General features: G+C 42.6%; 2 protein-coding genes across 10 annotated transcripts in view; both read left to right on the top strand.

The window, feature by feature from the left end:
- The first annotated feature begins 18,454 nt into the window (after positions 1-18,454).
- Positions 18,455-19,242, top strand: Pano1 (proapoptotic nucleolar protein 1). Its single transcript, XM_046424876.1, has 2 exons — positions 18,455-18,501; positions 18,603-19,242. The coding sequence occupies exons 1-2, from the start codon at positions 18,455-18,457 to the stop codon at positions 19,240-19,242; spliced, it is 687 nt and encodes a 228-aa protein (XP_046280832.1).
- The window catches only part of Kif1b (kinesin family member 1B), a 148,738-nt gene continuing 140,466 nt past the window's right edge, over positions 19,167-27,438 (top strand). For all 9 annotated transcript variants that reach the window (XM_046424841.2, XM_046424839.2, XM_046424837.2 and 6 more), the window contains exon 1: positions 19,167-19,276. The gene's annotated coding sequence lies outside the window, so the exon portion shown is untranslated. The remainder of the gene's footprint in view (positions 19,277-27,438) is intronic.

Raw genomic sequence — 27,438 nt, 5'->3', positions numbered from 1 at the left:
TAGGAGATGAAGCCATAGATTGATACATGGTATATGCTGTTCCATCAACTGAAAATTCTGGTGGCTCTATACAGGAGGGCATCAGCCACCCCACCCTTTAGATGCACTGCAATTTCACTATCCTCCCGAAATAGCTTTTGTTTCTCTGAACTTTATTTTCAAAATGCCTCTGTGAAACAGTGCTGTTGGTGCTTGGGGCAATCCAATGAAAAATCAGATTTCACAGCATCTTAAGTCAGTTCCTGCCCACCAACGTGACAATTGAATGCCAGGCAAAATATTAATTTTTTAAGTGAATTTTATTTCAGGATAGTGGAAGGGAGAGTTAAGAGTATTGGCTATAAAAAGGAAAGCGCTGGCTGGGTGTGGTGGTGCATGTCCTTTAGCTCAGTGGCTCCGGAGGTGGAGGCACAAGTTCAAGGCAGCTTCCGCAACTTAGCGAAACTTTGTCTCAATATACAAAAATAAAGGGGCTGGGGATGTGGTTCAGTGGTAGAATGCCCGGGGTTCAACCCCCAGTACCAAAAAATAGAAAAAGAATGTGTTGAATCTAACAGGTTGAGAATTCTTGCTTTAGGGGTCCAGATATCATGTTAAAGTAGAACTTGGAAAGAATCCCTGGGTTTGTCATCCCCAAACCTGGCCCACTGTATATACCTTCTTTTCCCCAAAAAGAAATAAACCATTTCTCCATTTCTTAATTTTGGAACCACCTGTTAGTTCTGCTCACATTTATCTACAGATGATGAAAAGTCAAGCAGTAGCTTAGGGTCCCCCAGGGTCCCCGCGGCCAAGGCTTGTTCCCTGGGGCAGCAGTACTATTGGCAAATAGGAGCCTTTAGGAGGCAGAGCTTACTGGGAGGTCCTCAGGTCACTGGGTGGCCCTCCACGGGGCTTGGGGGACCTGGCCCCTCCACTTTCTTTCTCCTCTTCTTCCTGGCCATAAGGTAAGCAGAGTTATCCCACTGTGTACTCCCGCCCTAAGGTGTACCTCGTCCTCGGCCGGAGAAACAGGGCCAACTGTCATGGACTGAATGGACCCCAAATGAAGCTTTTCTCTTCTAACGTTGATCAACTTAGGCATTGGTGACGGCAACAGGAAGCGGGTGACACATGTACCTTTACTATTCTGCTTCCGAATCTCCTTACCCAGATCACGGAGTTCACTCTTTTCCACGTCGCAGGCAGCAGGGTTGACAGACTCTCCGCGACCTGAGAACGAGGGTCCCCCTTCCGCCAGCTTCCTGCCACGTTTGCTCATTTTCCTCAGTCTCCTGACTGCAATTCTGCCTTCCACCTGCCACTCAGTCGCAACGCCAGTGCCACACACATTACGCTTTGTCACATGGGCACCCAATTCTGAGGATCGGAATCTTGCTGCTGAACAGATTCCCTGCATTTAGTGGCTTAAAACAGAACCTAAGTTTATCCTCGTCTTTGTGGCTCCGGCTGGCTGGGCTCAGTAGGCAGGTCTCAGGAACGGAAGAGGTTGCATCCTGGTGGTAGCTGAGGCTGGAGACCCCTTGAAGGTTTCCCAGTCACATCTGGCTGTTGGCTGGCACATCTCCACGTGACCTCTCTGTTGCCACCTGATTTCCACAAGCAGCATAATGACCAGGTTCCAAGAGCTGGCACTCTACAAAGACCAGCGAGAAGCTGTTTTGCTCTGACCTGGCAGCCCCCAAATCACATAATATGATTCTGCTACAGACACAGGAAGGCTGGGCTTCCAGAAGGGAACATAGGTCCCTCTCCTCAATGGGAGGTGTCAGTGTCGAATTTTAAGAACAGCATGAAGGTGGGGAGGTCTCTTAGGCTTATTGTTTTGTTTTTCAGTGCTGAGGATGGAACTCAGGGCCTCCTGCCTGCTAAAACCGGGTTCTATCCCCAGGGGCTGTGGCCGCTGTCTGAAAACACAGCCAGCCATGCAGGTTTCTCCCTTCTGTAAACTGCCTATCCTAATGTATTTGCTCTCCTGCCCTTTTTCTTGATGCCTTGTAGATGACTCTTTTTTGTTGTTGTTTTTTAGTATTTTTCTAGAATTCCATTTCCTAGTCAGTTTTAGAGTTGCAATTGTCTTCTCCCTCTTATATCTTTGTGTGATTTCCTTTTTGAAAATAGAAATTCTGAATTGTATTGTTATATCTATGTTTTACTTACAGGTGTTTTTTCAAATTGAGGTATAATTCACAGAGCATACAATTAATCATTTTCAAGTGCACAGGTCAGTGGCATTTAGTGCATTCAAAATGTGGAGTGACCAGCTCTCTCAAAATCTTGGTCCATGTTCTCTTGATGTCACACAATACCTGAGTCTGGGTGATTTATAAAAAATAGTGGTTTAGCTGGGCGTGGTGGTGTACTTCTGTAATCCCAGTCGCTTGGGAGGCTGAGGCAGGAGAGTCACGAGTTCAAAGCCAGCCTGGGTAACTTAGACCCTGTCTTGAAATAAAAAATAAAAGGGGCTAGGGGTGTAGCTCAGTGACAGAAACCCCTGGGTCAATTAAAAAAAAAAAAAAACAACAAACCGTTCTCAGCACTTCTCAACACTGTTGCATTGCATCAGGAACCAAATTTCTTTCTTTCTTTCTTTGGTTCCAGGGATTGAACCCGGCAGTGCTTACCCATTGAACCACATCCCCAGCTCTTTTTTTGTACTTTAGAGACAAGTTCTCACTGAATTACTTAGGGTCTTGCTAAGGTTCTGAAGCTGTCCTTGAACTTGCGATCCTCCTGCCTCAGCCTCCTGAGCCACTGGTATTACAGATGTGTGCCACTGAGCCTGGCCAGGAACCAAATTTCAACAGGAGTTTTTGAGGGATGAACCACATCAAACCATAGTCCTCTAATTTTAAAACTATGGATGTGGTATGAGAGCCTGAAGAGGTTTTTGTTTGTTTGTTGTTTTTAATCTTTTGAATGAAGAGTATGTACAAAATGCAAGAGAGGAAAAGCAAGTAAGAGGAGCATGGCTTTCCCACCCAGTCCTCCACATTCCAAGGCCCCTCCCAGTCCACCCGCCTTGGAACTCGTCCCTCTTTCCAGCAACACATGTATTCTGTTATTACCATGTCACATATTGACAGCTCTTGGGCTGATTCCAATCTAGGTTATGTCCCAAAAGCTCTTCCCAGCTCCCCCTCCACCCACAACCACACCCCGTCTTTTGTTCCAAGCTGCCATTACCTCCCCTCTCAGAACCCAGCCACCTGTCTGCTCACGCACGTCTCCATCTCTGCATAGTTCCTCAGCCCTCTGCCTCCTGCTCCACTCAGCTCTCTCCTGGGCTGGGTTCAGTGGTGGATTACAACTCCACCTACTTCTCCCAAGAACCCCAGCATAGATAGGATTATCCATCTCCTTCCCCAGATGAAGAAACTGAAGTTCAGGGAGGTTACATCGCTTGCCTGTGACTGCAGAACTGCTAATTGAAGACACGGGGGCTCATCCATTTCGTCCTGCCCTCAAGTGCCTATAAGCTATTCTTGGGGGTGTTTTGTCTCAGAGAATTAAAAAACATGGGCAAGAGGTTTGCTTCAGTCGTTTCCAAGCCCCAGGGGATCCTGGGATGGATAGAGAAATCCTGGCATTGCTGGTTTCCAGTAGACAGTCTCTAAATCTTCTGTCCTTTTGTATCATGTATCACCTTTTATGGTGGTTTAAATAATTAATATTGTTTTGTTGAAAGCTAAGCACATTGGAGAAATTGCCACTAATGGAAAGGCAGGAAGTGGGCAGGCATGCTGGATTGTAATAGAACATGGGATCTCCAACCGGGTGACCCTGAAACTCCTTTGGTGCAGATTGTGTGCGTGTGCATGTGTGTGTGAGAGTGAGGAGACAGACATAGAGAAATGAATGATGGTCACAGCTTGGCTGGTCACGTGGTCTTTGGTCTCTTTCATTCCACTGGTGGATTTATAGCTCTTTGGAGATTGTTTTTCTACCTTTCAACCTCTTTATAAAATGCATGGTGCTGGGTGCAGTGGTGCACACCTGCAATCACAGTGACCTAGGAGGCTGAGGCAGGAGGATCTCAAGTTAGAAGTCAGCCTGGGCAACTTAGTGAGACTCTGTCTCAAAATAAAACAAACCAAAAAAAAACAGCTGGGGATGTAGTTTAGTGGTACAGCATTCCTGGCTTTAATCCCCAGTACCCCACCCCTCCCCCCCGCAGTCCGGCTGCAGCAAAATAAGGGGGGGGGAGGTGACGAATAACTTGTGTATGTTGATATAGCAGGAGTAGGAGCCGTTTATTGCAGGACAGGAGCAGTATTTATACATTCCACAGAGCTTATCTAATTAGCATAAACTAGATACATCAGTCAACCAATCAGGAATCTCTACACTTAATGGCTCGCTTTTGTTACTTCTCAAACCACTCCCTCTGGCATTTTGCCAGGCACTATCCAGACTTGTTTATGAACTCTAACATTCCCCTGGCTAAATGCCAGGTGTTATTTTGACTTGTTTACAGACTCTAACATTTCCCCCTTTTGTTTAATTTAAATAACAACCATAATGGTTTTTACACAAACACCATAAATAATCTGCTACAAGCAGAAGGGGAGGATACAAAATGTCACAATACCAAGCCAATTGATGGCTCCATGCAAGAAGCCCTTGGAAAAATTATACCAGCAATGACACTGTTAGCAAAGATACCGAGTTACAATTTGTTATAGATTACAGTTTGTTGTCTCAGTCCAGGTAAAGCAGTGTCTCAATAGATTAACTCACAGTCCAGGTAAATCACAGTCCAGGTAAGTTCTGCAGGCAGCTAGCTTAAATCACAGTCCAGGTAAGTTCTGCAGGCATCTAGCTTGATCCGAAGTCTCGTCCGTTTCTCAGCCGAAGTCTCCACCGGTTTTCAGCAACACTGGAAATTCTTCCACCTTCGTCTTCACCCGCACTGGGAGGAAGGCAGGAACTCCAGATGGCTAAAGAAAATCCTGTAGCATTCCACTAAGAAAACAACCTTCTAAACAATTTAGTACATTATCTCAAGGTTTTTTTGCATTTGAAATAAGCATTAATAGTGCTCATTACTCATCAGCTTCCAGGTGTGGGAGAACCATTGTAGCTTAGTTATTGGCATTGAAAATGACCAAACATCAGGGACACCAGTAGTGTCTTCTGCTGACTGTAGTGCCTGGGCAGCCCCAGATGGCCCTGGGGAGTGTCCCGGACTCAAACTGCTACTGGGCACAGGGAGCAAGAGCCTGCGAGACTGTGCCTCCAGGTCAGGTCTAGATTTGGGTTCGCGGCAGTGGAAGAGCCAGCTCCCCGGCCAGGAGGCGGGGAAGGGCCAGTCGCTGCCGCCTCTTGGAAAATCCTTGCTGCGCTGTGACCGGCTTGCACACTCGGCAGCCGCTTCGCCACTTCACGCACCCTCAGGTAACGAAAAGTATTTAGTAATAGCCTTTTGCTGCAACTTTTTTCCTGATAATCTTTCTTCTTCTGAACTTTCTTTTTCTTTCTGACTAGAGTTCCTGGGCTTCCATCAACACATGCCTTAAATATTCTTGGTTCCATTGGGGTGCCTCCTTCCCTTAGTAATTTACTTCTCACCCCTTCCATATTTTCATCATAAAGACAATACAATACACTGAGACAAAACAAGACACAAACATACTGTATCAATCTTCTCCATTTTCTCGAAATGGCCATTTTTCCTCTCGCCCTATCTGCGTAGGGACGAGCAGATTTGCTCCCGTCCTATCTATGGACGGGCAGCTTTTTTTCGTCACTTACCCCCCGAGTGTCCCGGGGCTCCCCGTACGGGCCACCAAATGCCGCAGTCTGGCTGAGCCACTGAAGCAGGAACAAACTTTATTTTTAAACTGCAGGAAAACACTTCACACAGCTCCCGGGGAATCCTCCCGAACGCCACGAGGCTTGTCCAGGAACCCCCAGCCGGAAATATCTCTCCCGGAAATCCCTCCTCCTGCACTTCCCCAACCAATGGGAACTCTCGGGGAATCCCCAGAAATCCCCACGAGAACTCCAAAATAGTGCGAGAACTCAAAAGTTGCGGCAGAGGCGGATAGTAATGCCTCGCCTGTCAATCAATACTGTTGGCAAAATGCCAGGGGCCATACAGACTCGGCTGTAGCTCTCAGCACCCCCCCACCCCCGCCAAACTCACATACATGGTACCTGTCAAGAACTCGTGTCTCAAGGGTGGGAGGAAATTGCTGATGTAATGACTTCTTCTTTCTTTGCTTTTTTCTTTTTTTTTTTTTTTTAACTTTGAGCTCTTGTAAAGAAAAGCACATTATTAATAAATGGGGTTAACATTTAGCCATAAGTGCAGAGTTGGCTGTTTATATAAATGCTATAGATGTAAATGTTTGGCTGTCCCTGGAGACACTTGTCTTAGGAGGCTGTTTTGCTTCCCTTGCATGCCACACCTACCCAGCCTTGGGCTGTAGGAAAACATTTTCTTTTTCAGTGGATTTCTTTAGGATGATAGAGAAATGCCCTGGCAGCTGGGAGCCTTGTCCACAGATCTCCCTGCGCTGGTGGCTTTGTACCCCAGAAATCTGGGATGAAAATTTAGAGCATTGCAGACCATCCTCCTATTAGGCCCACTTATTTTAATACTGTGCATATCCATTTAAATGCAAATAAAACAAAAGACTGGGAAGACATAAGGTGAATAAAGTTGGTGGATTAGGGCCATGAGCTGATTAATTTATAAGCATTGAGGATTTATCCCAAAGGTCGAGGGTTTGCCTGGCATGCATGAGGTCCTGGGTTTGATCCCTAGCGCAGAGAATAAAGAAAGAAGAGAAATTGAGTGAGTGTAAAATGAAATATTTAATGAATGTTAATAGCTTAAACTGACTGTCCATTTCTATAGAGAAAAAATGTAGGTTCATTCCTAGATTAGGTTAAAGTCAAACCCCAAATCTCAACTTTGCACTTAGTTAACATGCTTGGGAGCTCAGTCAGGAAGGTAGCAACTGAGGGGAATAAAAATCAAGTTTCTTAGTTACTCATTTTTCTTTTTCCTTTTGCAGTCCTGAGGATTAAACCCAGGCCTAGAGCATGCCAGGCCAGCACTACAGCACTGAGCTACACCCCCAGCCCCCATTTGCCTTTTGAGAAAATTGAGGACAGAATCCCAATTGAAGGAGATAAAAGAAAACAAGGGGCTGGGGATATAGCTCAGTTGGCAAAGTGCTTGCCTCACATGCACAAGTCCCTGGGTTCAATCCCCAGCACCAAAAAAAAAAAAAGAGAGAAAACAAATATTTTAAAAAGATAAGCAACTTCTGTTTCTCTGACTGTCAGGAGTGGATTAAGAGCCTGAGATCCACTGCCAAGTAATCTCTTTAGCTGTGAACTAAATATATCATCTTTTCTCTTTTTACAAATTGTGTCTTCTTGTTGAAGTGCACACAATCTTGGCGGTGATGCAGCTATGACCTGACTTTGATGTAAAGTGTGGGAGAATGGACTTCCAAAGCAACATCTCTAAAACTGAGATGTTTGCAAAAGAGAGGAGGGATCTCGTTGAAGAGGCCACTTAGAATGTCACCTTCCATCAATATCAAATTTCTGATTTTTTTTCTTTCTTCATTTGGTTAAGACTTAGTCAATTTTTTTTTTAAAAGAGAGAGTGAGAGAGATAGAGGTAGAGAGAGAGAGAATTTTTTAATATTTATTTTTTAGTATTTGGCGGACACAACATCTTTGTTTGTATGTGGTGCTGAGGATCGAACCCGGGCCGCACGCATGCCAGGCGAGCGCGCTACCGCTTGAGCCACATCCCAGCCCCTTAGTCAATTTTTTGTTGGTTTGTTTTATGTAGAATAATAGGAATCGGGTGCTATGCTTAAGAGCATGTGGTTTCAGAGCCAGAGATTCCTGGACTTGGCCCTCCCCCCAATTATTGACTGAGATCATGAATAAATGACTTACCTTGGTATTAGTTTCCAGAGCTGCTATTGCAATCATCACAAAACAGCTCCTTAAAACTATAGAAATTTATTTATTTTCTCATAGTTCTTAAGGCCAGAAGTCCAAAGTCAGTATTGCTGGGCTGAAATGTAGGTGTTTAAGGACTGCTCAGCCCCCTGGGCTCTGGGGAAGAATCTGTCCCTTGACTCTTCCAGTTTCTGGTGCCTGTGTACCTTCCTGGGCTTGTGGCCTCACCCTCCCAATCCCACCTCTGTGGGCACGCTATCTTCTCCACTCCTGTGTGTGTCACCAGAATTCTCTTCCAAGAATCCCCGTGATTGCATTTAGGAGCTACCTTGATAATTTTTGACAAACTACATAAAGTGGTATTTATGCATCCTAATTCCCAGGAATTAGGACCCAATGTGGGGGAGGCATTTTTCAGTCTCCACAATTTCTCTGGAGTTTCCTTTTAAGTGCATTTGCAACAATAAAGGATATATTTTTATAAGACTGTGACGATTAAATGAAATAAAGGACACACTAGGGAATGATATTGGCCAAATTATATTATTATATTGTATGAATATCCAATATGTAACAAATCCCATCTTTACGTACAACTGTAATGCACCAATAAAAAGTATGGAGTGGGAGAAACAAGTCCAGTAAGTGCCGAAAGCTAGGATATTAGCACCTGAAGATACTTCAGTTCTTTCCTTCCTTCCTCCCTTCCTTCCTTCCTTCCTTCCTTCCTTCCTTCCTTCCTTCCTTTGCAGTGCTGAGAATTGAACCTAAGGTCTTACAAAGGCTAGGAAAGTGCTTTACCACTGAGCCACATCCCCAGTCCCTGAAGACACTTTAGAATTCAATTCACCTACTCTGTGGTCAAATTCTGAAGTCCAGAGACATTGACTTGACCCTAACCCACAGATAGAGGGTAGCAGGTTGGTTTTATTGCAACATTTTAGATTCTGTGATTCTATCATGTGTATTCAGGGAAACCCAAAACACAGAAACAATGAGAAATCTCTCAGAGAAAGAAAGAAGGGATATTCAGTGAGAGCCAGTCTCAATGTGGATGAGACTGTGGCCCTATCATTATCTGTGCGCAGGAGTGGACATGCTCTGTGCTCATGACTTCATTTGATTTGCACAATGAGAAGCCTGGGGTAGGTCTAGTGTTCATTCCATTTTAGAGATGCAGCTGAGGGCTATGGAGATTCTGCAGCCTGCTCAACAGCACATGCAGGTGACAGAATCCTAACAGTCCAGCTATGTTATGGTTCAGATCTTAAATATCGCCACAGGTCCTTGTGCTGAAGCCTTGGTCCCCAGCCTGTGGTGCTACTGGGAGGTGGGGACCTTTGAGAGATAGGGCATGGTGGAAGGAAGTTGGGTCCCTTGGGCTGCCCTTGAAGGGGATATTGGGATCCTGTCTCTTTCTGTCTCTCTCTCTCTCTCTGCTTTCTGGTCACCATAGAGGTGAGACGCTTTTCTTGCCACACCCTCCCACTATGATATACTGCCTCTCCACAGGCCCAAAGCAGTCGAGCTAAGAGACCATGGACTGATGCCTCTGAAACCATGAGCTCAAATCAATCTTCCCCTCTTAGAAGGTGATTCTCTTCCTGGGTGCGGTGGTACATGCCTGCAATCCCAGTGGCTCGGGAGGCTGAAGCAGGAGGATTGCAAGTTCAAAGCCAACTTCGGTAATTTAGTGAGGTCCTAAGCGACTTAGGGAAAATCTGTCTTAAAATAAAAAGTAAAACGGGCTGGGGATGTAGCTCAGTAGTTAAGTGTCTCTGGGTTCAATCTCTGATACCAAAAAAAAAAAAAAAGTTGATTCTCTCATGTATTTGGTCACAGTGACAGAAAGTTGACTAACAGACTAAGGAGGCCAGGTGCTCTCAGTCCTCTCTTACCCCTCCTTGCCAGCAGATGCTTTCTCTCAGTATGAATCATACACTAATCTCAAGATGCTGTAAGCCAGAGTGCCATGAGCTTCAGTTCTCAGGAGGCAGTCTGAGAACTGGCATGTTGGGGCGCGCCTGATGTCACCAGGACCATCTCCTCACCTGGGGATTTTAGGAATGATGGAGAAGATAGTTCATCTGAGATGTCATGGCTTCAGGGCCTGGGTTAGCTGTGGGCACTGTGTTCTGAGCTCTCTGTTTGGCCCAGAATGTCCCGTTCTTGGGTCCCAGGGATCCCTCCTGGCGGCTGCACTCACTCTGGGGCTGTAGGGAGCCCGTTCCAGGCACCGAGTCTCCTGCCCATGTGTTCCAGGGCCATCTGTCACTGGCACAAAAATTCCAGTAAACAACAATTTAGTTTCTTGAATCATGGCTTTAAGAGTAAGTTAATTGAGACAAGGTTGTTCCTAATTAGTAAAAATGCCTGTTAGAGAAAAATAACGTACACACTGCAATTCAGAAGAGGGGACTCGACACAGAGTATCTGGCCAAAATGATAGATCCCCAGCCACAAGCAGTGAAAACAGCAAGACACACTGATTATAGGGCTTACTGTATGTGGAAAGAGCCAAGAACCAATTAAAACAAAATCTTGAATAAATCATGAGGAATTAAGAAAACATGCCAAATTAAAATTTCCCATTCTTTTAGTCTTTACAAAAATATATTTTTTAATTTTGTGTTTTGTTTTTGCTAGTGCTAGGGCTTGACTGTAGCCAGCTACATACATCCCCATCCCTTTCTCTTTTCTTTCTTTCCTTCTTTCTTTCTTCCTTTCTTTCTTTCTTTCTTTCTTTCGTATTTTCTTTCTTTTCTTTCTTTCGATGAAACTAGGGGAGCTTAACCACTGAGCCACACCCCTATTTCCTATTTTTTTTAATATTTATCTATTTAGTTGTAGTTGGACACAAGACCTTTATTTTATTTATTTATTTTTAAGTGGTGCTGAGGCTGGAACCCAGGGCTTTGCACATGCTAGGCGAGCTCTCTACTGCTGAACCACAATCCCAGCTTCTTATTGCCTATTTTTAAATTTTGAGACAGATTCTAAGTTGCTTAGGACCTTGCTAAATTGCTGAGGCTGGTCTCAAATTTGCAATCCTCCTGCCTTAGCCTCCTGAGTCACTGAGATTATGGGTGTCACCACCACCTGGCTCCATTTCTATTTTTTTTAATTTTGAGTCAGGGTCTCCCTGAGTTCCTGATGCTGGCTTTGAACTTGTCACTCTCCTGCCTCAGATTCCTGAGTGGCTGGGATCACAGTCATGCACCACTGTGCCTGGCTGCTGTTTGGTTATTGATTTGTTCTTTCTGCCTGGATTGTTTGGCACTTGCTGTGTGGTGCTCAGGGTCTGGGTTGTCTTTGTGGTTGTGCTAACCTGTAGTGCAATGTATACATTACTTTGTAAACTGACATTCCTTTAAGTATAACTGAGCATTGGATGACAAGAAAAAATCAACACCAATTGATTTTGCTGTTGCCTTTAGAGATTTCAGAAACCTGCGGTCTTGGCAGGCTCTTTTTCTTTTCAAGGTCATCTAGAAGACTAGAAAGTCATTTTCTCAAAGATGTCACCTTTGCCCTTTATTCAACATGTTTTAAAAATTTAAAAAATTTAAAAAAAAATTTCTAGAATTGTGTTTATATCCTGCAGCATGATTTCAACTATTTCAGTTAGCCTACGACATTCACAATTTGTATTAACATGATTTTTGAAAATAGTCAAAAGTCATCTGGGCTCACATGTCATCATGTAGATCTTTCTTTTTTTCTTTCTTCTTCTTCTTTTTTTTTTTTTTTTTTGAGGTCTTATGTATGCTTTTCAAATTTTAATCTTTGTTAGCCAGGCGTGTGGTGCACTGTAATCCCAGCATCTTGGGAGACTGAGGCAGGAGGATTGCGAGTTCAAAGCCAGCCTCAGCTGGCTTTACAAGCCTCAGCAACTTAGCAAGGTGTTAAGTAACTCAGTGAGACCCTGTTTCTAAATAAAATATGAAAAAGGGCTGGGGATGTGGCTCAGTGGTTAAGTGCTCCTGAGTTCAATCCCTAGTACCTTCTCCACCAAAAAATAATAATCTTTGTTGGAATAAGCCTAGCTTCTTCTAACATTGTAATCCCTCTTTTTGTGTGTTTATGGGGTACTGGGAATTAACTCAGGATGCTCAACCACTGAGCTACATCCCAGCCCTTTTATTTATTTATTTGAGACAGGGTTTGCTAAATTGCTGAGGCTGGCCCCTAGCTTGTGATCCTCCTGCCTCAATCTTCTGAGTCACTGGGATAACTGGTATGTAGCACCACACCTAGCTATACTCCTTATTTCTAATTTTCCCTACCAACCTCTCTAGCTAAGATTTCAGGCAATGGAGCTAATTAGAATTAGCAGGGAGGGGGCTGGAGTTGTGGCTCAATGATAGAGCACTTGCCTCCCTTGAACGTTTTGAGGTACTGGGTTCGATCCTCATCACCACCTAAAAATAAATAAGTAAAGATATTGTCGGGCTGGGGATGTGGCTCAAGCGGTAGCACGCTCGCCTGGCATGCGTGCGGCCCAGGTTCTATCCTCAGGACCACATACAAAGATGTTGTGTCCGCCGAAAACTAAAAAAAAAAATATTAAAATCTCTCTCTCTCTCTTAAAAAAAAAAAAAGATATTATGTTCATCTACAGCTAAAAATAAAAAGAATCAGCAGTGAGGCCGACTACGTCTCAGTGATAGAGCATTTGCCCATCATGCACAAGGCCCTGGGTTTGTTTCCCATCAATGAAAAACAAAATTAGCTGTGAAATATCAAAAGAGACATTGAATGTAGGCTTAAGGTGCATGAGTTTCATAACATCTACTTTGAATGATTTTCTTTCTTCTGGATTCTGAGTAGTTGAAGTTGCCAAGTCAAAAAAAAAAAAAAAATCAGTCTTCAGCAAACTGTAGGCTTGCTATGCGCATCTTCTGATGGGATGGCCTTTTTGTGTGTGGATACTGGGAATTCAGTCCAGGGGAACTTCACTATGAGAAACCTTGCCAGTCTTTTGTTTTGTTTTGTTTTTTATTTTGAGACAGTGTCTCACTAAATTCCCTAGGCTGGCCTCAAATCTGCAATCCTCCTGCCTCAGTCTCCTGAGTTGCTGGGAAGATAGGTGTGCACCAACACACCCTGCCTAAACACATTTTGATTCTCTGATTCCAAATATGGCATATGCAGTGTCACTGTATATTAATATTAGCAAGTTAAGCCAAATTGCATCCTGCTTGTTAAAATACTCTCTGGGGGAAAAAAAAAAGCTTTGATTGATTTGTCACAGGTTCCTTATTGTCATTATTTAACAGTGTTTAATAGTCGGTAGACACATACTTATATAAAATAGACACAGATTAATTAAAATTTACAAGGACTTTGTAGAGGAAAACAGATATTTTTGAGCAAGAGACTTGAGTAGAGAGACTTCTAGACTCCTAGGTCCAAAAATATAAGCAGTTCCTATTTTTAATCATGCAACGTGATCCTGAGACTTAAGTACATATGTTACCTGACCTTGGTTAAAATAACTGGAAGATATTTCTCTTTGTGGGCTTGGATAGTCCAGCACAGGATTGCAGTTTTCATTCTCCCAGAAATAAAAATGGGCTCTTCCTACATTTTCTTTTCACTATCAGTGTTGGCATGCAGTAATTTTGAGTGTGTGGACTGAGTCAGGAAGGGATTTTCTTTACACACTTCTAAGATATTTGGCCAAGCTCTGGCGGCCTTTTACAGTGAAGGCTGAGAGACGGGTGCATTTTAAAACCAGGCCAGAGAGAGGATTGTACCTTCTGTCTCCCACCCCCACGCCACCCCCAACCCCACCCCCGGCTCAGCTGCTTTCCATCCCTCTGATCCAGCTGCTTGGGATTACTGGTGGTACCACAGCTGAGGTGTCTCCAGACAAATATAGATTTTTTTTTAAAATATTTATTTTCTAGTTATAGGTGGACATAAATATCTTTATTTTATTTTTATGTGGTTCTGAGGATCGAACCGAGTGCCTCAGGCATGCTAGGTGAGTGCTCTACCTCTGAGCCACAACCCCACCCCAGACAAATATAGTTTTTAAATTATTATTATTATTATTACTATTACTATTATTATTATTTTTAAGCAGTGCTGGGCATCAAACCTAGGCCCTTGCATGCACTGGGCAAGCTCTCACCACTGAGCCATACCCTCTAGCTCATGCTTTTTTTTTTTTTTTTTTGGTAGGCAGGTGTTCCTGGGGATTGAACCCAGGGCCTCAAACATGCTAGGTGACTGCTGTATCTCTGAGCTACATTTAGGGCCCCACTAATTGCCCAGGCTGGCCTTGAACTTGTGATCCTCCTCCCTCATCCTCTTGATTACAAGGTATACACCACCACATGTGGCTTCCATGAAATGCTTTTTAACAGGCAGCAACGCACAACGACTAGGTGATGGTACCTATCCATGTACCTACCTCCCAACTCTGCCAACATTTCCAACCTCGTGTTTTTTTTTTTTTTTGTTTGTTTGTTTGTTTTTTTCTCAATCAAGAAATGTTATAGATTCAGTTACAGCTTCCTGTGGCCTTGTCCTGCTCCCTGGTGTCTTTCCCTCCTGGGATAACCCCTATCCTGAATTCCATGACTAGGGTTCTCGTGCATATTTTCACACTTGACAACACCTGAATATAGTTCTAAACGACATATTCTTCTTGTGCACATTTCAAACTTTCTGTATAAACTGCATTGTTCTGCAACTCTTATTATGATCATTACTATTTTGCTCAGCATTACATTTGTGAGATTTGGTGGTTGTATTAGGTACTCCCTAACACTAAAGAGCTGTACCTGCCTTCCTTCTTCTTTTGCCCCCCACCCCCCCACCACCATCTATGCACTGGCAATTGAACACAGGACCTCATGAATGCTAAGTACATGCTCTACCAGGGAGCTACACCCCAGCCCATGTATCTGCCCTTCTGTACTCTATTCCTTGGGCTTCTTTGATTTCAATTTGAGTTCTGTCAATAGGAGTACTTTAGACATAATGAGGAGAGACAGTATTGTTTTTTCACTTTTTCTTCTCCCTTCTTCTGATGCTTTTCCTGACACAGCAGCCCTTCCTCCATACCCCCACTCCGTCTGGGCCCCTTTCAACCCTTCTAGCTTCAGTAATCCCCCTCCTCATTTTCTACCCCAACCATAGTTTTGCGGAGTCTTGCTTCACTTAATCTCCTGTGTTCATAATGCCTATCATGGTCTGTTTTCTGACTGGACCCTGCCTATTGTAGACCTGTTCTTAAATGGAGCTGCGTACTATTTATTCACTTTTAATTGCTACATTGTATTTCATTATACAATTAATATATCACCATGTATTCACCTATTCTCTTGTTGATGGATGGAAGGTTCCCCCCCATTACATGCCAGGTTGCAAAGATTTTTTTTTTTTATATGGTTCTGGGGATTGAATCTGGAGTCTTGTATATGCTTGGCAAATATTCTAACACTAAACTACACCCCCAGCCCTTACTGCTATTTTTAATGTGATTCTTTAAAAATCATATGTTCTAGTTGGCTTTTCCTAATGAAAAGGAGCACTTGGATTTCACATCCAGAAGACTTGTGCATCACACTTACAGACTTGCTCATATTACTGTCTCCTTGCACTTCAGGGCTAACCAACCTGGTAAATTCAATTTTCTAGCAATTTGTGTACTAATTTAAAGCTTTTTTTTTTTTTTTGGGTACAGAATTTGTTAACTGAGAAACTAAACAGCTGTGCAAAGTGATTCAATTTGTCAGAGGGGCAAAAGGCTTAGGTAGAGCAGGCCCTTAGGCTGTGGGACCTCAATAGGCTTCTCCGCCTCTATTGCCTGTATATTGTGTTTTTGTTTATTTCAGCTAGTAGTGATTATCACCCCCCCTCCCTTCACTACCCTTCAATTTCTATTTATCATTATTAATTACTATTATTTTATTTTTAAGATTTTTTTTTTAGATTGGGCTCCACTAAGCACTCAAATACTACCTGTTATTCAGGTTTTGGAACTCTCCAGAGTGTTTCTCATAACACTATACAAAGAGCTCTGAGCTGAGATAAAGTGTTGCCTGTTGATGAATTGACTTGCTTCTGTTTATTAGCTCAATGCATTATTTTATTTAAACAAACTTTTCTATAATGCTTATTAAATACTCAATACTGTCCTGTGTATGCTATTTTACAAATGTTAACTCATTTGTATCAGGTATCAAACCTGAAGTAAATATTCCTATAATTCCTACATTTTAAGGTAGGTTCATAAAGATTTTAATTTGTAAGTGGGAGAAAGATACCCAGAGATTCTGGCTTCAGGGTCAGAGTATACAGGTAAACCATTTAGTAGGTTCTACTATTTTATATATTTCTTTTGTATCACGTTTGTAAACACGGTATATGTGAATATGAATATACACTCTTGATTATTCTTTTTTTCCCCCACAAAAGCAATTTTTACACTGCTCTGCTACTTGTCCCCCCCCTTAACTGCATATTTTAGAAATATTTCTATACCAATATGTAGAACACTTCCTTTTTTTAAAAGCTGCATGACATTAATATTTTGTTATGTGAATGTATCATACTTAAATAATTCCCTGTTAAGAGATACTTGATGACTTCTATTCTTTTACAATTTAACTTCTATTCTTTTACAATTATATTATTTGTTTTTTATTTTATTTTTTGGCACTGAGGATTGAACCCAGGGGCTAAATCCCTGGTTCTTTTTATTTTTTTAAATTTCGAATAGGGTCTCACTAAATTGCTGAGACTGGCTTTGAACTTTCGATCCTCTTGCTTCAGCCTCCCAAGTCGCTGGGATTATAGGAGTGTACCATTGCACCTGGCTCTCCATAGCCCTTTAAATTTTTTTTTTCTTCATAATGTTTTATTACTTGCTGTTAAAAAATTATTGGAAGCTGGATGTGGTGATGCATGCCTATAATCCCAGTAGCTGGGGAGGCTGACACAGAAGATCACGAGTTCAAAGCCAGCCTCAGCAATGGTTATACCTTAAGCAACTCAACATAAATAAAATACAAAAAAATAGGTGTGGGATGTGGCTCAGTGGTCAAGTGCCCCTGAGTTCAATACCTAGTACCCCCCCCCCCCAAAAAAAAAGGCAATCCCTACCTCAATAGATTAACCTGTTTTCTGGCATGTAGTAAATTTTCAACAAATGAGTTTTGAAAAATGTAAATTTATCATCATGGATTTTCTTAAGATTTTTTTTTTGCTAAAACCACTTAAATGAAATAATATTGATAAAATATATTAAAATATTTTGTTCAGCCTTTTTTTTTTTTTTTGAGACAGGGTCTTGCTTATTTGCTTAGGGTCTAACTGAGTTGCTGAGGCTGGCCTGGAACCTCTGCCTCAGCCTCCTGAGCTGCTGGGATTATATGCTTGCCCAGCTTCATTTGTCATTTCCTTATAGAGAAAACTGAAATTCTTTCTCCTAGCTTTTTGCTGCTATCTATAGTTAATCCTACTGTGCAATAGCACCCAGAACTTCTTGCTCCTATATAACTGGAACTCAGTTGATCGATCAACTGTAACTGAGTTAATTGATCAACATGCATAATTAATCAACATTTCCCTCTACTTGTCTCTTTCTACCTCCTGCTGGGGGTTGAACTCAGGGCCCCTGCACACACTAGGCAGGTGCTCCATCACTGAGCTACACCTCCAGCCTAGGTTTTTTTTTTTTTTTAGTTGTAGATGGACACAATATCTTTATTTTATTTACTTTTATGTGGGATTGAACCCAGTGCCTCACACATGCTAGGTAACCCCTCTATCACTGAGCTACAACCCCAGTCCTTTTAAAAAACTTTATTATGAATTTTACTATTTTAAGCAATTTCATTGCTTGTGTGTTTCATTGTAAGATGTCACAACCTTTCGTAGGTGGGTGGAGTATAGATTCCAAATGAGAAATGTTCAACAATGTCTAGGGTTTTAGTGGCAGTGGTGATTTTCCAAAATCATTAGTGTAGAAATTAATTTAGATGGTTTAGCACCTACGCTCGTCAGGTGTTTTATATCCAATAATATTGTGTTGAATTCAGGGGGAAAATCTGATTTTATTTTCAATTTCTGCTAGAAAATTCTAAGACGTTTCACAACCTTACAAAGTAGTGGTGCTTGGCACGGGCGTGACAATTGCACATATTATCACCGTGACATTTTATTAAGTACTGAATTACGCTGTTCATGAACGGTTGTGGGTTTTGCTTTTGAGCTGAGCCTTATTTTCACATCTCTTCTCTACAGCTCTTGTGTTGGAGCTGCTGAGTTCCAGCAGCCCTCCTTCAAGGCATCTCCAGAGGGGGCTCGGTTCGTTACTCAGGGGCGGCACAAAGCGTTGTGTTCCTTTTCCTCACAACCCGCACGTGGTCTCCCGAGGAGACAGCAGAATGCCCACTAACTCATGCTTTTCCATTACTCATTCCGCCTTTTCTCCCAAGGTGGCGTGTGGGAGGTGTTGTGCGCGGGTTCGACAAGAATAGGCCAGGAAGCAATCCGCGGGATGCACTCATCCCTTTGCGCGGTTCCATTTCCACCGCGCCGTGTTCGGCGGGTTAGCCGTGTGAGATGTTTTCCAAAAGGACAATGACTCCACACTCGGCCGCTCCCCTGTGAGTGTCAGCTCTTGCACGGGCGTCTGGACCGTCCAGTCCAGCCCCACCCCCGCAGCGAACCTTTCGTCCGCTTACGAGGCGGATTACCCGGCTGCCGGGGCGCGGCTGCTGCCCACGAAGGCCCTTTGCGCGGCACCCGGGAAGGAGCTCCCGGCGCCAGCCTTGCCCACCCCGCAGCCTGGCACCCGCGCCGCCAGGGGGCGCTGAGGAATCTCCGCAGCTCCTCGCAGTTTCCCCGCCCCCTCCCTGGCTTCCCTTGCGATTGGCCCGCTGCGCTCAACTCCGCGCTCTGATTGGTTTGCTTTCACGTCAGTCCGAGAGGGGGCGGGCCGAGGTGACGCTCAGCGCCTTCGCTCGGGGCGGTGTCCGGCGCCGGCGACTGAGGGCGGAGTTTGGTAAGCGGCGACGCTGGGCAGTCAGACGGCAGCAGTCCTGGGAGGTGTCCGCGAGCGTCCGAGCCGCTTCTGGTCCGCCGCAGCCGCCACCCCCAGCTCATCGCTGCACCCCGTCTTCCTGCTCTCCGGCCTTCTATCCGCCGACAATCTCGAATGCAGAGCCCGGCCGCTGCGTGATGGGGCTGCGGAGCGGCGCCCTGCGGCTCGCGGCGGCCGCTGCTCGCGCTGAAGTGCGTCGGTGCCCGGCCCCCCGCGCCCCCGCGCGCCCCGGCCCCTGCTGACCCGGCTCGCCCGTCGGCCCGCAGCGCGGCTGAGGTGAGGCTGCGAGCGGGCGGCGGTTGGCGCCGGGGAGGGGACCGCTCCCGACGGCAGGGACTCGGGTCCGGGTCCGGGAGGATCCAGGGGAGGGGGCGGCGGGGCCGGGCGAGGCCGGGGTGAGAATGCCGGGGAGGGGCCCCTTCCTGGCCGCGACACGCCCGGGGCTGGTGTCCAGCGGCCTGCTGCCCCCCGCAGTGCCTTGCGCCGGCCCTGCGTTTCCCGCGAGCTGCCAGGCCCTGGCCCTGCCCACAGGGTCAGCACGCCCGCCGCGGGCCGACCGTGCCCTGGGCAACGGCGCTGCTCCGCTGGATCCGTCCTTTTCTGTCCCCTTTGCTGTTCCCCATTATGGTTGGCATCGGGGTTGGGCAGGGAATGTGGCTATGCCCCTGTGCCAGTTGAAGGCAGGAAAGGGCATCGCGTGGCCCTGGGGGCACCGAGGGCGCGACGCACGGGGAGGGGGCTTATTGGATGTCGGCCAGCAGTGAGCTAGGCTGGTGTGGTTTCGGCGTTGAGCCGACCAGGATTACTCGGGCAGCCATATTGGGAGGATGATCTGACAAATCCTTTAGGAGCCAAGTCCGGTTGCTGGAAGGCACCGAGTGACAGCCCTGGCAGCTTTCAGGGTGACTGGCCGCGCCAGAAGCCAAGTTGTGGGGGTTGGGAGGCCGCTGGAGCAAGCTAGTCATTGTTCATGTAACACAAAACATTCCCGGCCGAAACACCAAAATTGAGCTCCAAAATCACGTTTTCTTCTTGGTGAATTGGTAAAGGAGCTTCCAAGATAAAGTGCCAAGATAAAGAGTCCATTCTTGTTGTGATGAAATTGTATGTTTGTGTACTCATCTGATACATCCAGTGCTGTGGACATAGAAAGCCTGTCGATGTGCATAGGCAGATCTGAGGATTGCCAAGGCCACTCTACTAGTCCAGGTAGTATATTGTATTGAATGGTTAGATTTGCAAAGTAGCTCAACAGGCAGAGATTAAGTAAACTTGAATATTCTGACAGTGCTTGTAGCAATTTTTAGAGGATGCAGGTTGTCATCTTTGTGGAATCTCAAGGTAGCTGAAATTAGATCCCTTGCTCATATATCTCTTCATGCTCCAGGCGCTCTTTGGCCAACACTTGAGCATGCTGCTTTGTATCATAATGCGTCTGAGCCGAATCAAAGTGCGCGATTGGATTTGAATAATTGTTAAAAAGTGATATCATGGTAGATATTTTATTTAAAGCCTGACATTTTGTCTGCTTAGCTTAGTCATAACAAAATTTTATCTCCTCTAAAAAGTGAGGTGGTGTTTTCTAATTTTGTTGGTATTGTTGGGTTATGAAGTAAGTGAAGTTGTTAATGTTCCATTTGGGGTTGGAATATGAAGATTGCAAACATGTTGGCATTGTAAAGCCGATCTGGAAATGATCAATAACTGGATTCTGTGTGAGTCTGTAAATCTGTCTTTTCCTACATCCAAGAGGTGGCAGGACCTGGATAGATAGCCTGCCTGCTCCTTTATTTGTACATTGCTTTCATTCAAATCCCATTTCTCTGCTTGCTTTTTATTTCCCTCTTTCTTTCTTTTGCTTATGGTGTTGGGGATCTAACCCAGGGCCTTATGCATGCTAGGCAAGCAATCTATCACTGAGCTAGTTCCCAGCCCTCAAACTCCATTTCTTTCTTTTCTTTTTTTTTTTTTTTCGGTACTGGATTTAACCCAGGGGTGCTTTACTACTGAGCTACATCACTGGCCCTTTTTGTTTTCTATTTTGAGACAGGGTCTCACTAAGTTGCTTAGGGCCTCACTAAGTTGCTGAAGCTTTGAATTGGTAGTTTTCCTGCCTTAGCCTCACTAGTTGTTGGGATTGCAGGTGTGCCCCACCTCCTCTAGGCCCAAACTTCCTTCTTCCCTCCCTTCCTTCCTTTCTTACTGGGGATTAGAACTCAGGGGCACTTAATCACTGAGTCATATCCCTGGCCCTTTTTTTGTATTTTATTTAGAGACAGGGTCTCACTAAGTTGCTTAGTGCCTGACAAGTTGTTGAGGCTGACTTTGAACTCCAGATCCTTCTGCCTCAGTCTCCTGAGCGGCTGGGATTACAGAAGTGTGCCTAACCACGGTCCATTTCTTAATGCTTCTTAAGTTGAATTACTTAAAAAAATTTTCCAGTAGGTTTTTCTAAGAAAAATTTTAACATCCTCCATTTTTTTTCTTTGCAATTTTTATCATTAGACATTTCCTTTAAAACTTGATTAAATTAAATATGGGTTCAATAGAAACTAGCATTTCTTGCATTACACTAATATGAGAGAAATGCAAAATGTTTGTTTTATAACTCCATGCCTGAAATAAGAAATATTTGTAAGTTTTTAATTTTTAGAGTTTATTTATATAAAGATCTGAAGATTGTGGTTAAACATAATTTGAGCATTTGGTAAAATTGAACCTGTTTGTGAATCTGATATGGAGATAAGACTTTGAGTCTAAGAAGGCTCTGCTTTGATGAATATTTTTCCAGAGTTTATCCAATGAAGAATAGCTTCTGAAGCTTAGGACAGACTCTTTTTCCTTTTCAAGAACAGATATTAATGTGGTTTTCCTTTTTTCTCTTTCTTCTTTCCCATTTTGAATTTGTGCAAGGAATAAATGCCCAGAATTCTGCCAACAGTTTCCAAGGCCAAAGCTTTCTAGTTCATTTATATGCTATGGTCTTGTCCCAGGTACAAAGTAAAGGACAACAATGGTCACTGCCTTGTTTGTCCCAGCTGCTAATCATAGCAGGTCTTTTCCAGGGGTTTAAAAATATATATATAAATATATTTATATATATCCCTTTCGTCTTACAAACAGGTAATTTCACATGGCTCTGAAGTTAAAGGTATCTCATGTGTACTTTATGTAGTTCTCTTTGAAAGAGGGCCTTATCTGAACAAATATACACTTATCTATCTATCTATCTATCTATCTATCTATCTATATATAAAAATTTTTTTGTGTGTGTGTGTGTGTGAAGGATTGAAGAGAAATTAAACAGGTGATTGTGTTAGGAAAATCTGCAAAAGGTACCTTGGAACTGGGCATTGTGGCATGTACCTGGCATTCCAGCTACTCTGGAGACTGAGGCAGTAGGATAGATGACAAGTTGGAGGCTATAGCCTGGGCAACTTCTTGGAGAACCTGTCTCAAAATAAAATAAAAAGGGATGGGGACATAGCTTAGTAATAAAGTTCTTACCTAGCCTGCACAGACCCTGGGTTCAGTCCCTGGTACTGTAAAAAAAAATAAAACAAAAGACAATTGCTAGGTGCAGTGGTGCATGCCTGTAATCCCAGCTGCTCAGGAGGCTGAGACAGGAGGATTGTCTGTTCAAAACCAGCTTCAGCAACTTAGTGAGGCCCTATACTGAGACCCTGTCTATAAATAAAATATTTTTGAAAGGCTGGGGATGTGGCTCTGTGATTAAGTGTCCCTGGGTTCAATTCCTTGTAGCAAAAAAAAAAAAAAAAAAAAAAAGAAAAAAGAAAGAAAGAAAAGGAAAAGAAAATTACCTTGGGCCTCTCCAAGAGTTGGGATTTATTCTTAACAGCCCAATGATTCATTTTTGCTCATTTAGGTCATCACTAGTTAATTGAGAGTGCTTATAGATTTAACTCTTTACCCTCAAAGAACTTTTAACTTTACCATTTATACAGGTATGGCAAGATAAGGTTGTTAACTCCAACTCCTTTCATTTTAGTACAATTTACTGTTCTGCTACTAATGCCATGGTAGTTTCCACAATTTGCACAGCGCCTCTTTTCCCTTTGTAATGTTACTATTAGAAGCTATTGTAACAATACTATTATCTAATACACTCATATTATTATGACATTATCATATAATAAGTATTAATACTTTTGTGATTGTTTTGTGGTTATTTGTGTATTTTTCAAGTTACAAGACTGTAAATGTCTGATGGGTTCAAACATTATTAAGTATTTAACATGGCATTGTTTACACCAAAGCATTCCTTTCAGCTAATACTGTCCTCTACCATTGGACAACTTTGATTCTTGGCTTAGTTTTCCCTTCCATCAAATTTTTATTTTTTAATTTGTTTTTGCATTCTGGGGATTGAACCCTGAGCCTTGTACATATTAGGCAAGTACTCTACCACTGAGCTACACCCCTAACCCCCATTCAGATTTTTGACATCATCTTGGCAGATCAGATGTCAATGACTGTATAAATAAACAACAGCAGCAGCAACAATAATGATAAAATAACTTATTCATATTGAGCACTTTCTATGTGTCAGGCCTTTTTCTAAGAATTTACATTGGTTAACTAATTTGTAGGCAACCATGTAAAACAGATACTACTATGATCCTTTTTTTTCAGATGAAGAAACTGAGACAGAGGCTAAGTGACTTCTCTGAGGTTACTAGAACTAGTTTGTAACTACTCTGCCCATAAAATCTCTTAATTTTTGCTCAAGCAAACATTGTCTTGGTTCTGTTCTAGTAACTCAGTATTGTGGCCACATCTTCTAACATTGCTTTCATATCTGAATTTTGCCTCCCTAACTTAAACCATAGTAATTTACAGTTCTTACTGTCATAGTTTCTTTGTTTTTCCATTTCAAGTCTCTTAGCCTGTCAGTCTCTTACAGATTTTACATTTTTCCTTTCTTCTCTACACTGTGACCTGTGGGGTACGTTGCTTCAGTTATTTTCTTACTAGCATTTGCAGTTTTTATTGTTCCTACCCATGCCTTCTGTTCTTACTCTGTCATGGAGAAACCTCGTAGAGTATGGGGCTTTAGTGCCCCCATTAATATGGAATTGAGTTCTCTTGTGTGTCTGCTTTGGTGTCTGCCAAAGCAGTTCTGCTCAGTTCCCTCCTTGGATTTCCACAGTGGCAGTTCTAAAATCTTGATCACTTGACTCAAACTTTCATTGCCCCAGGCTTGGCAGAAAATTTTGTCTACTGCCTCATAGGAAAAAAAAAAAAAGGCATGAATTCCCTCAGCTTCCCTTTCTTCTACTTAGAAACTTCACCTTGTTTCTTCTGCTCTTTTCTCTATTCTAAGAACAAGGTTCCTCTCCCTGACTTCTGTTATTTTCTTGATCTGTGATCTGTGTTTTGTATATCTTTGCCTTCTAATCTTTAGGAACTTTTTGTATTAGTTACTTCTTTTTCCCCTTCACTGACCCTCTCCGTTGTTCCTTGAACTTGCCAGACACAGTTCCACCTTAGGACCCTTGCTCTGACTCTTCTTCTGAAATCTGGCCAACTCCTTCACTTCTTTCAGGTCTTTGATTACATCTCACCTCCTCAACAGGCCTATTCTGACCTTGTTTATGTACCTGAATAGCACCCCTTCCACCATACTCTCTAGATTCCCCTGACTTTGCTGTATTCCCTCCTCAATGCTTATTACATTCTCTGTAGCTTATTTATTATTTTTAATGCCCGGCTACTAGAATGTAAGTTCCTCCATGAGAAGGAATTTATGTATTTTGTTCATTGCTTCACCCTAGGAACTTGCTATTACATTTTATTTTATATTTATATTTTAGTTGTAGCTGGACACAATACTTTTATTTATTTATTTTTATGTGGTTCTGAGGATCAAATCCAGGGCCTCGCATATGCTAGGCGAGCGCTTTACTGTTGAGCCACAACCCCAGTCCTCATTATTACGTTTTAAATACTTAATATATAGTATAGAAAAGTGCCAATCTATTCTATTATATTAAAAAAAAAAGACTGGGGGAGAGAAATTCTTCTTTATTTTGATTTTCTTTTCTGATCATCACAGTGAGGTTCTGTCAGTATGGTGAATTCTTGCGTTTCTACTTCCATGTCAGCCCAGGACAGAGTGGCTTCAGGGCCTCCCCTGTCTCTGACACTGTTTTTATTGTGGTTTCCAGCCTTTATTGCTGAAACTAGGGGCATGCACACTTCACATTACTGTAGCTCTGGAAATATTGCTCACTTCACACCCTCTGTCCTTGAGCTTTGGGATGTTTCTGTTTGGTAGGGCTATTTTAGTTTCCTGAACATTCACATGGCTATCAAACTTATTGAAAACAAATTTTTGTATATTTTACTGGTATTGTTTGATTTTGTGTTTAGGAATCAGAACTTGGACTGATATATATATATATATATATATATATATATATATATATATATATATATATATATGGTTAAATAGTTGGAATAGACCACTATAAGACATTTTTTATTTATAATTTATACTACTTACTGCTTTGAGGAAATATTTGAGTAGCTTACTACAAATACCACATAAACTGTAAGGCTATTAAAGTGTAAGTGAGAAGCAAAAATTTATGTGAAAAGAGAAAAATGTAAAAATAAAATTTGCCTAGGCTAAGGTGGTTTTTATAATTTAGGCTTATGTGTGTGTTTGTGTGTGTGTGTGTGTGTGTGTGTATGTACTAGTGATTGAAACCCAGTGCACTGTACTACTGGAGCTATATCCCCAACCATTTTTTATTTTGAGTCAGAGCTCCTTGAGTTGCCAAGGTTGGCCTAGAACTTTTGATCCTCCTGCCTCAGCCTTCTGAGTCACTGGGATTACAGGCATATGTCACCACCTGGTTTGTAATTTAGTTTGCTTTTTTTTTTTTTAAACCTTTATTTTATGTATTTGTTTTTACATGGTGCTGAGGATTAAACCCAGTGCCTTGCACATGCTAGGTGAATATTCTCTCCTGCTGAGCCACAACCCCAGCCCTATAACTTAGTTTTGAAATTTTTGGAAGTCAAGCAAAAAGGAAAAGATAAAAGATAAATTATAGTTTTCATTTTGGCAAAAGAAAGCCTAATGGCTTTTCAAAACAGACTTTTTTTTTTTTTTGGTATTGGGGATTGAACCCAGAGTTGCTTAATTATTTAGCCACATCCTTACCCAAGAGCCCCTTTTTTAAAAGTAGTTTTTTAGTTGCAGATGGACACAATATCTTTATTTTTTATTTATTTATTTTTCTGTGGTACTGAGGATCGAAACCAGAGCCTCTACCCCTCCCCTTTTTTTAAAAAATATTTATTTCTTTAGTTTTAGGTGGACACAGTATCTTTATTTCACATTTATGTGGTGCTGAGAATCGAACCTAGTGCCTCATGCATGCTAGGAGAGCGTGCTACCATTTGAGCCACATCCCCAGTCCCTCTACGCCCTTTTTTTAAAAAAAATATTTTTTTAGTTGTTGTTGGACCTTTATTTATTTTTGTTTATTTATATATAGTACTGAGAATCAAACAGTGCCTAACACGTGCAAGGCTCTACCACTGAGCCACAACCCCAGCCCCTACCCTACCCTTTTTATTTTCTTTCTTTATTTATTTGGGAGTACCAGGGATTGAACTCAGGGGCACTTGGCCATTGAGCCACATCCCCAGCCCTATTTTGTATTTTATTTAGAAACAGGGTCTCACTGAGTTGGTTAATGCTTCACCATTACTGAGGCTGGCTTTGAATTCAAGATCCTCCTGCCTAAGCCTCCTGAGTGGCTAGGATTATAGATGTGCACCACTTCACCCAACTTATTTTTTATTTTTGAGACAGAACAGGATGTCACTAAGTTGCTTAGGGCCTCACTAAGTTGGTTGATGCTGACTCAAATTTGTGATCTCTCTGTCTCTGACTCCTGAGTGTTACAGGCATCCTAATACAAGGTGTACTAGCCAGTCAAGATGTCATATTTCGGTAATCCTGTGACTAGGGAAGCTAAAGCAGGAGAATTGGAAGTTCATTTCAGGTTCATGGCCAGTCTTGGCAATTTAGTGAAACCCTGTCTCAAAAATAAAAAATAAAAAGGGCAGGGGATATAGCTCAATGGTAGAGTTCCCCTGTGTGCATACTTAGTATTTTCAACATTTTTTAAGTGAAAGGAAGAAGTATTCTTCAAACATTACTTTAAAAAAAGTAATCTACCTGGTTTCCAAACTGAGAATATAACATTAAAATTTAATGAAACTAAGTCTTCTCTATGAAAAATAAACCTAATATGGTTTAGTTATCTAACTTTATATAAAGATTAATTTGAGTATCCCAGCAGAAAACTCATTATTCAACCTTGGGGAGTTGTATTCTGTAGTTGTTTGATTTTGTGTTTGTCATCTAAAAGAAAACATACCTATTAAACTTTGAGAAC

The sequence above is a fragment of the Marmota monax genome, unplaced genomic scaffold (assembly GCF_021218885.2).
Source record: "Marmota monax isolate L192 unplaced genomic scaffold, Marmota_monax_Labrador192_F-V1.1 WCK01_AAM20220418_F8-fsc00080, whole genome shotgun sequence".
In the NCBI taxonomy this organism is placed as follows: Eukaryota; Metazoa; Chordata; class Mammalia; order Rodentia; family Sciuridae; genus Marmota; species Marmota monax.
This window is presented reverse-complemented; position numbering and strand designations above follow the sequence as displayed.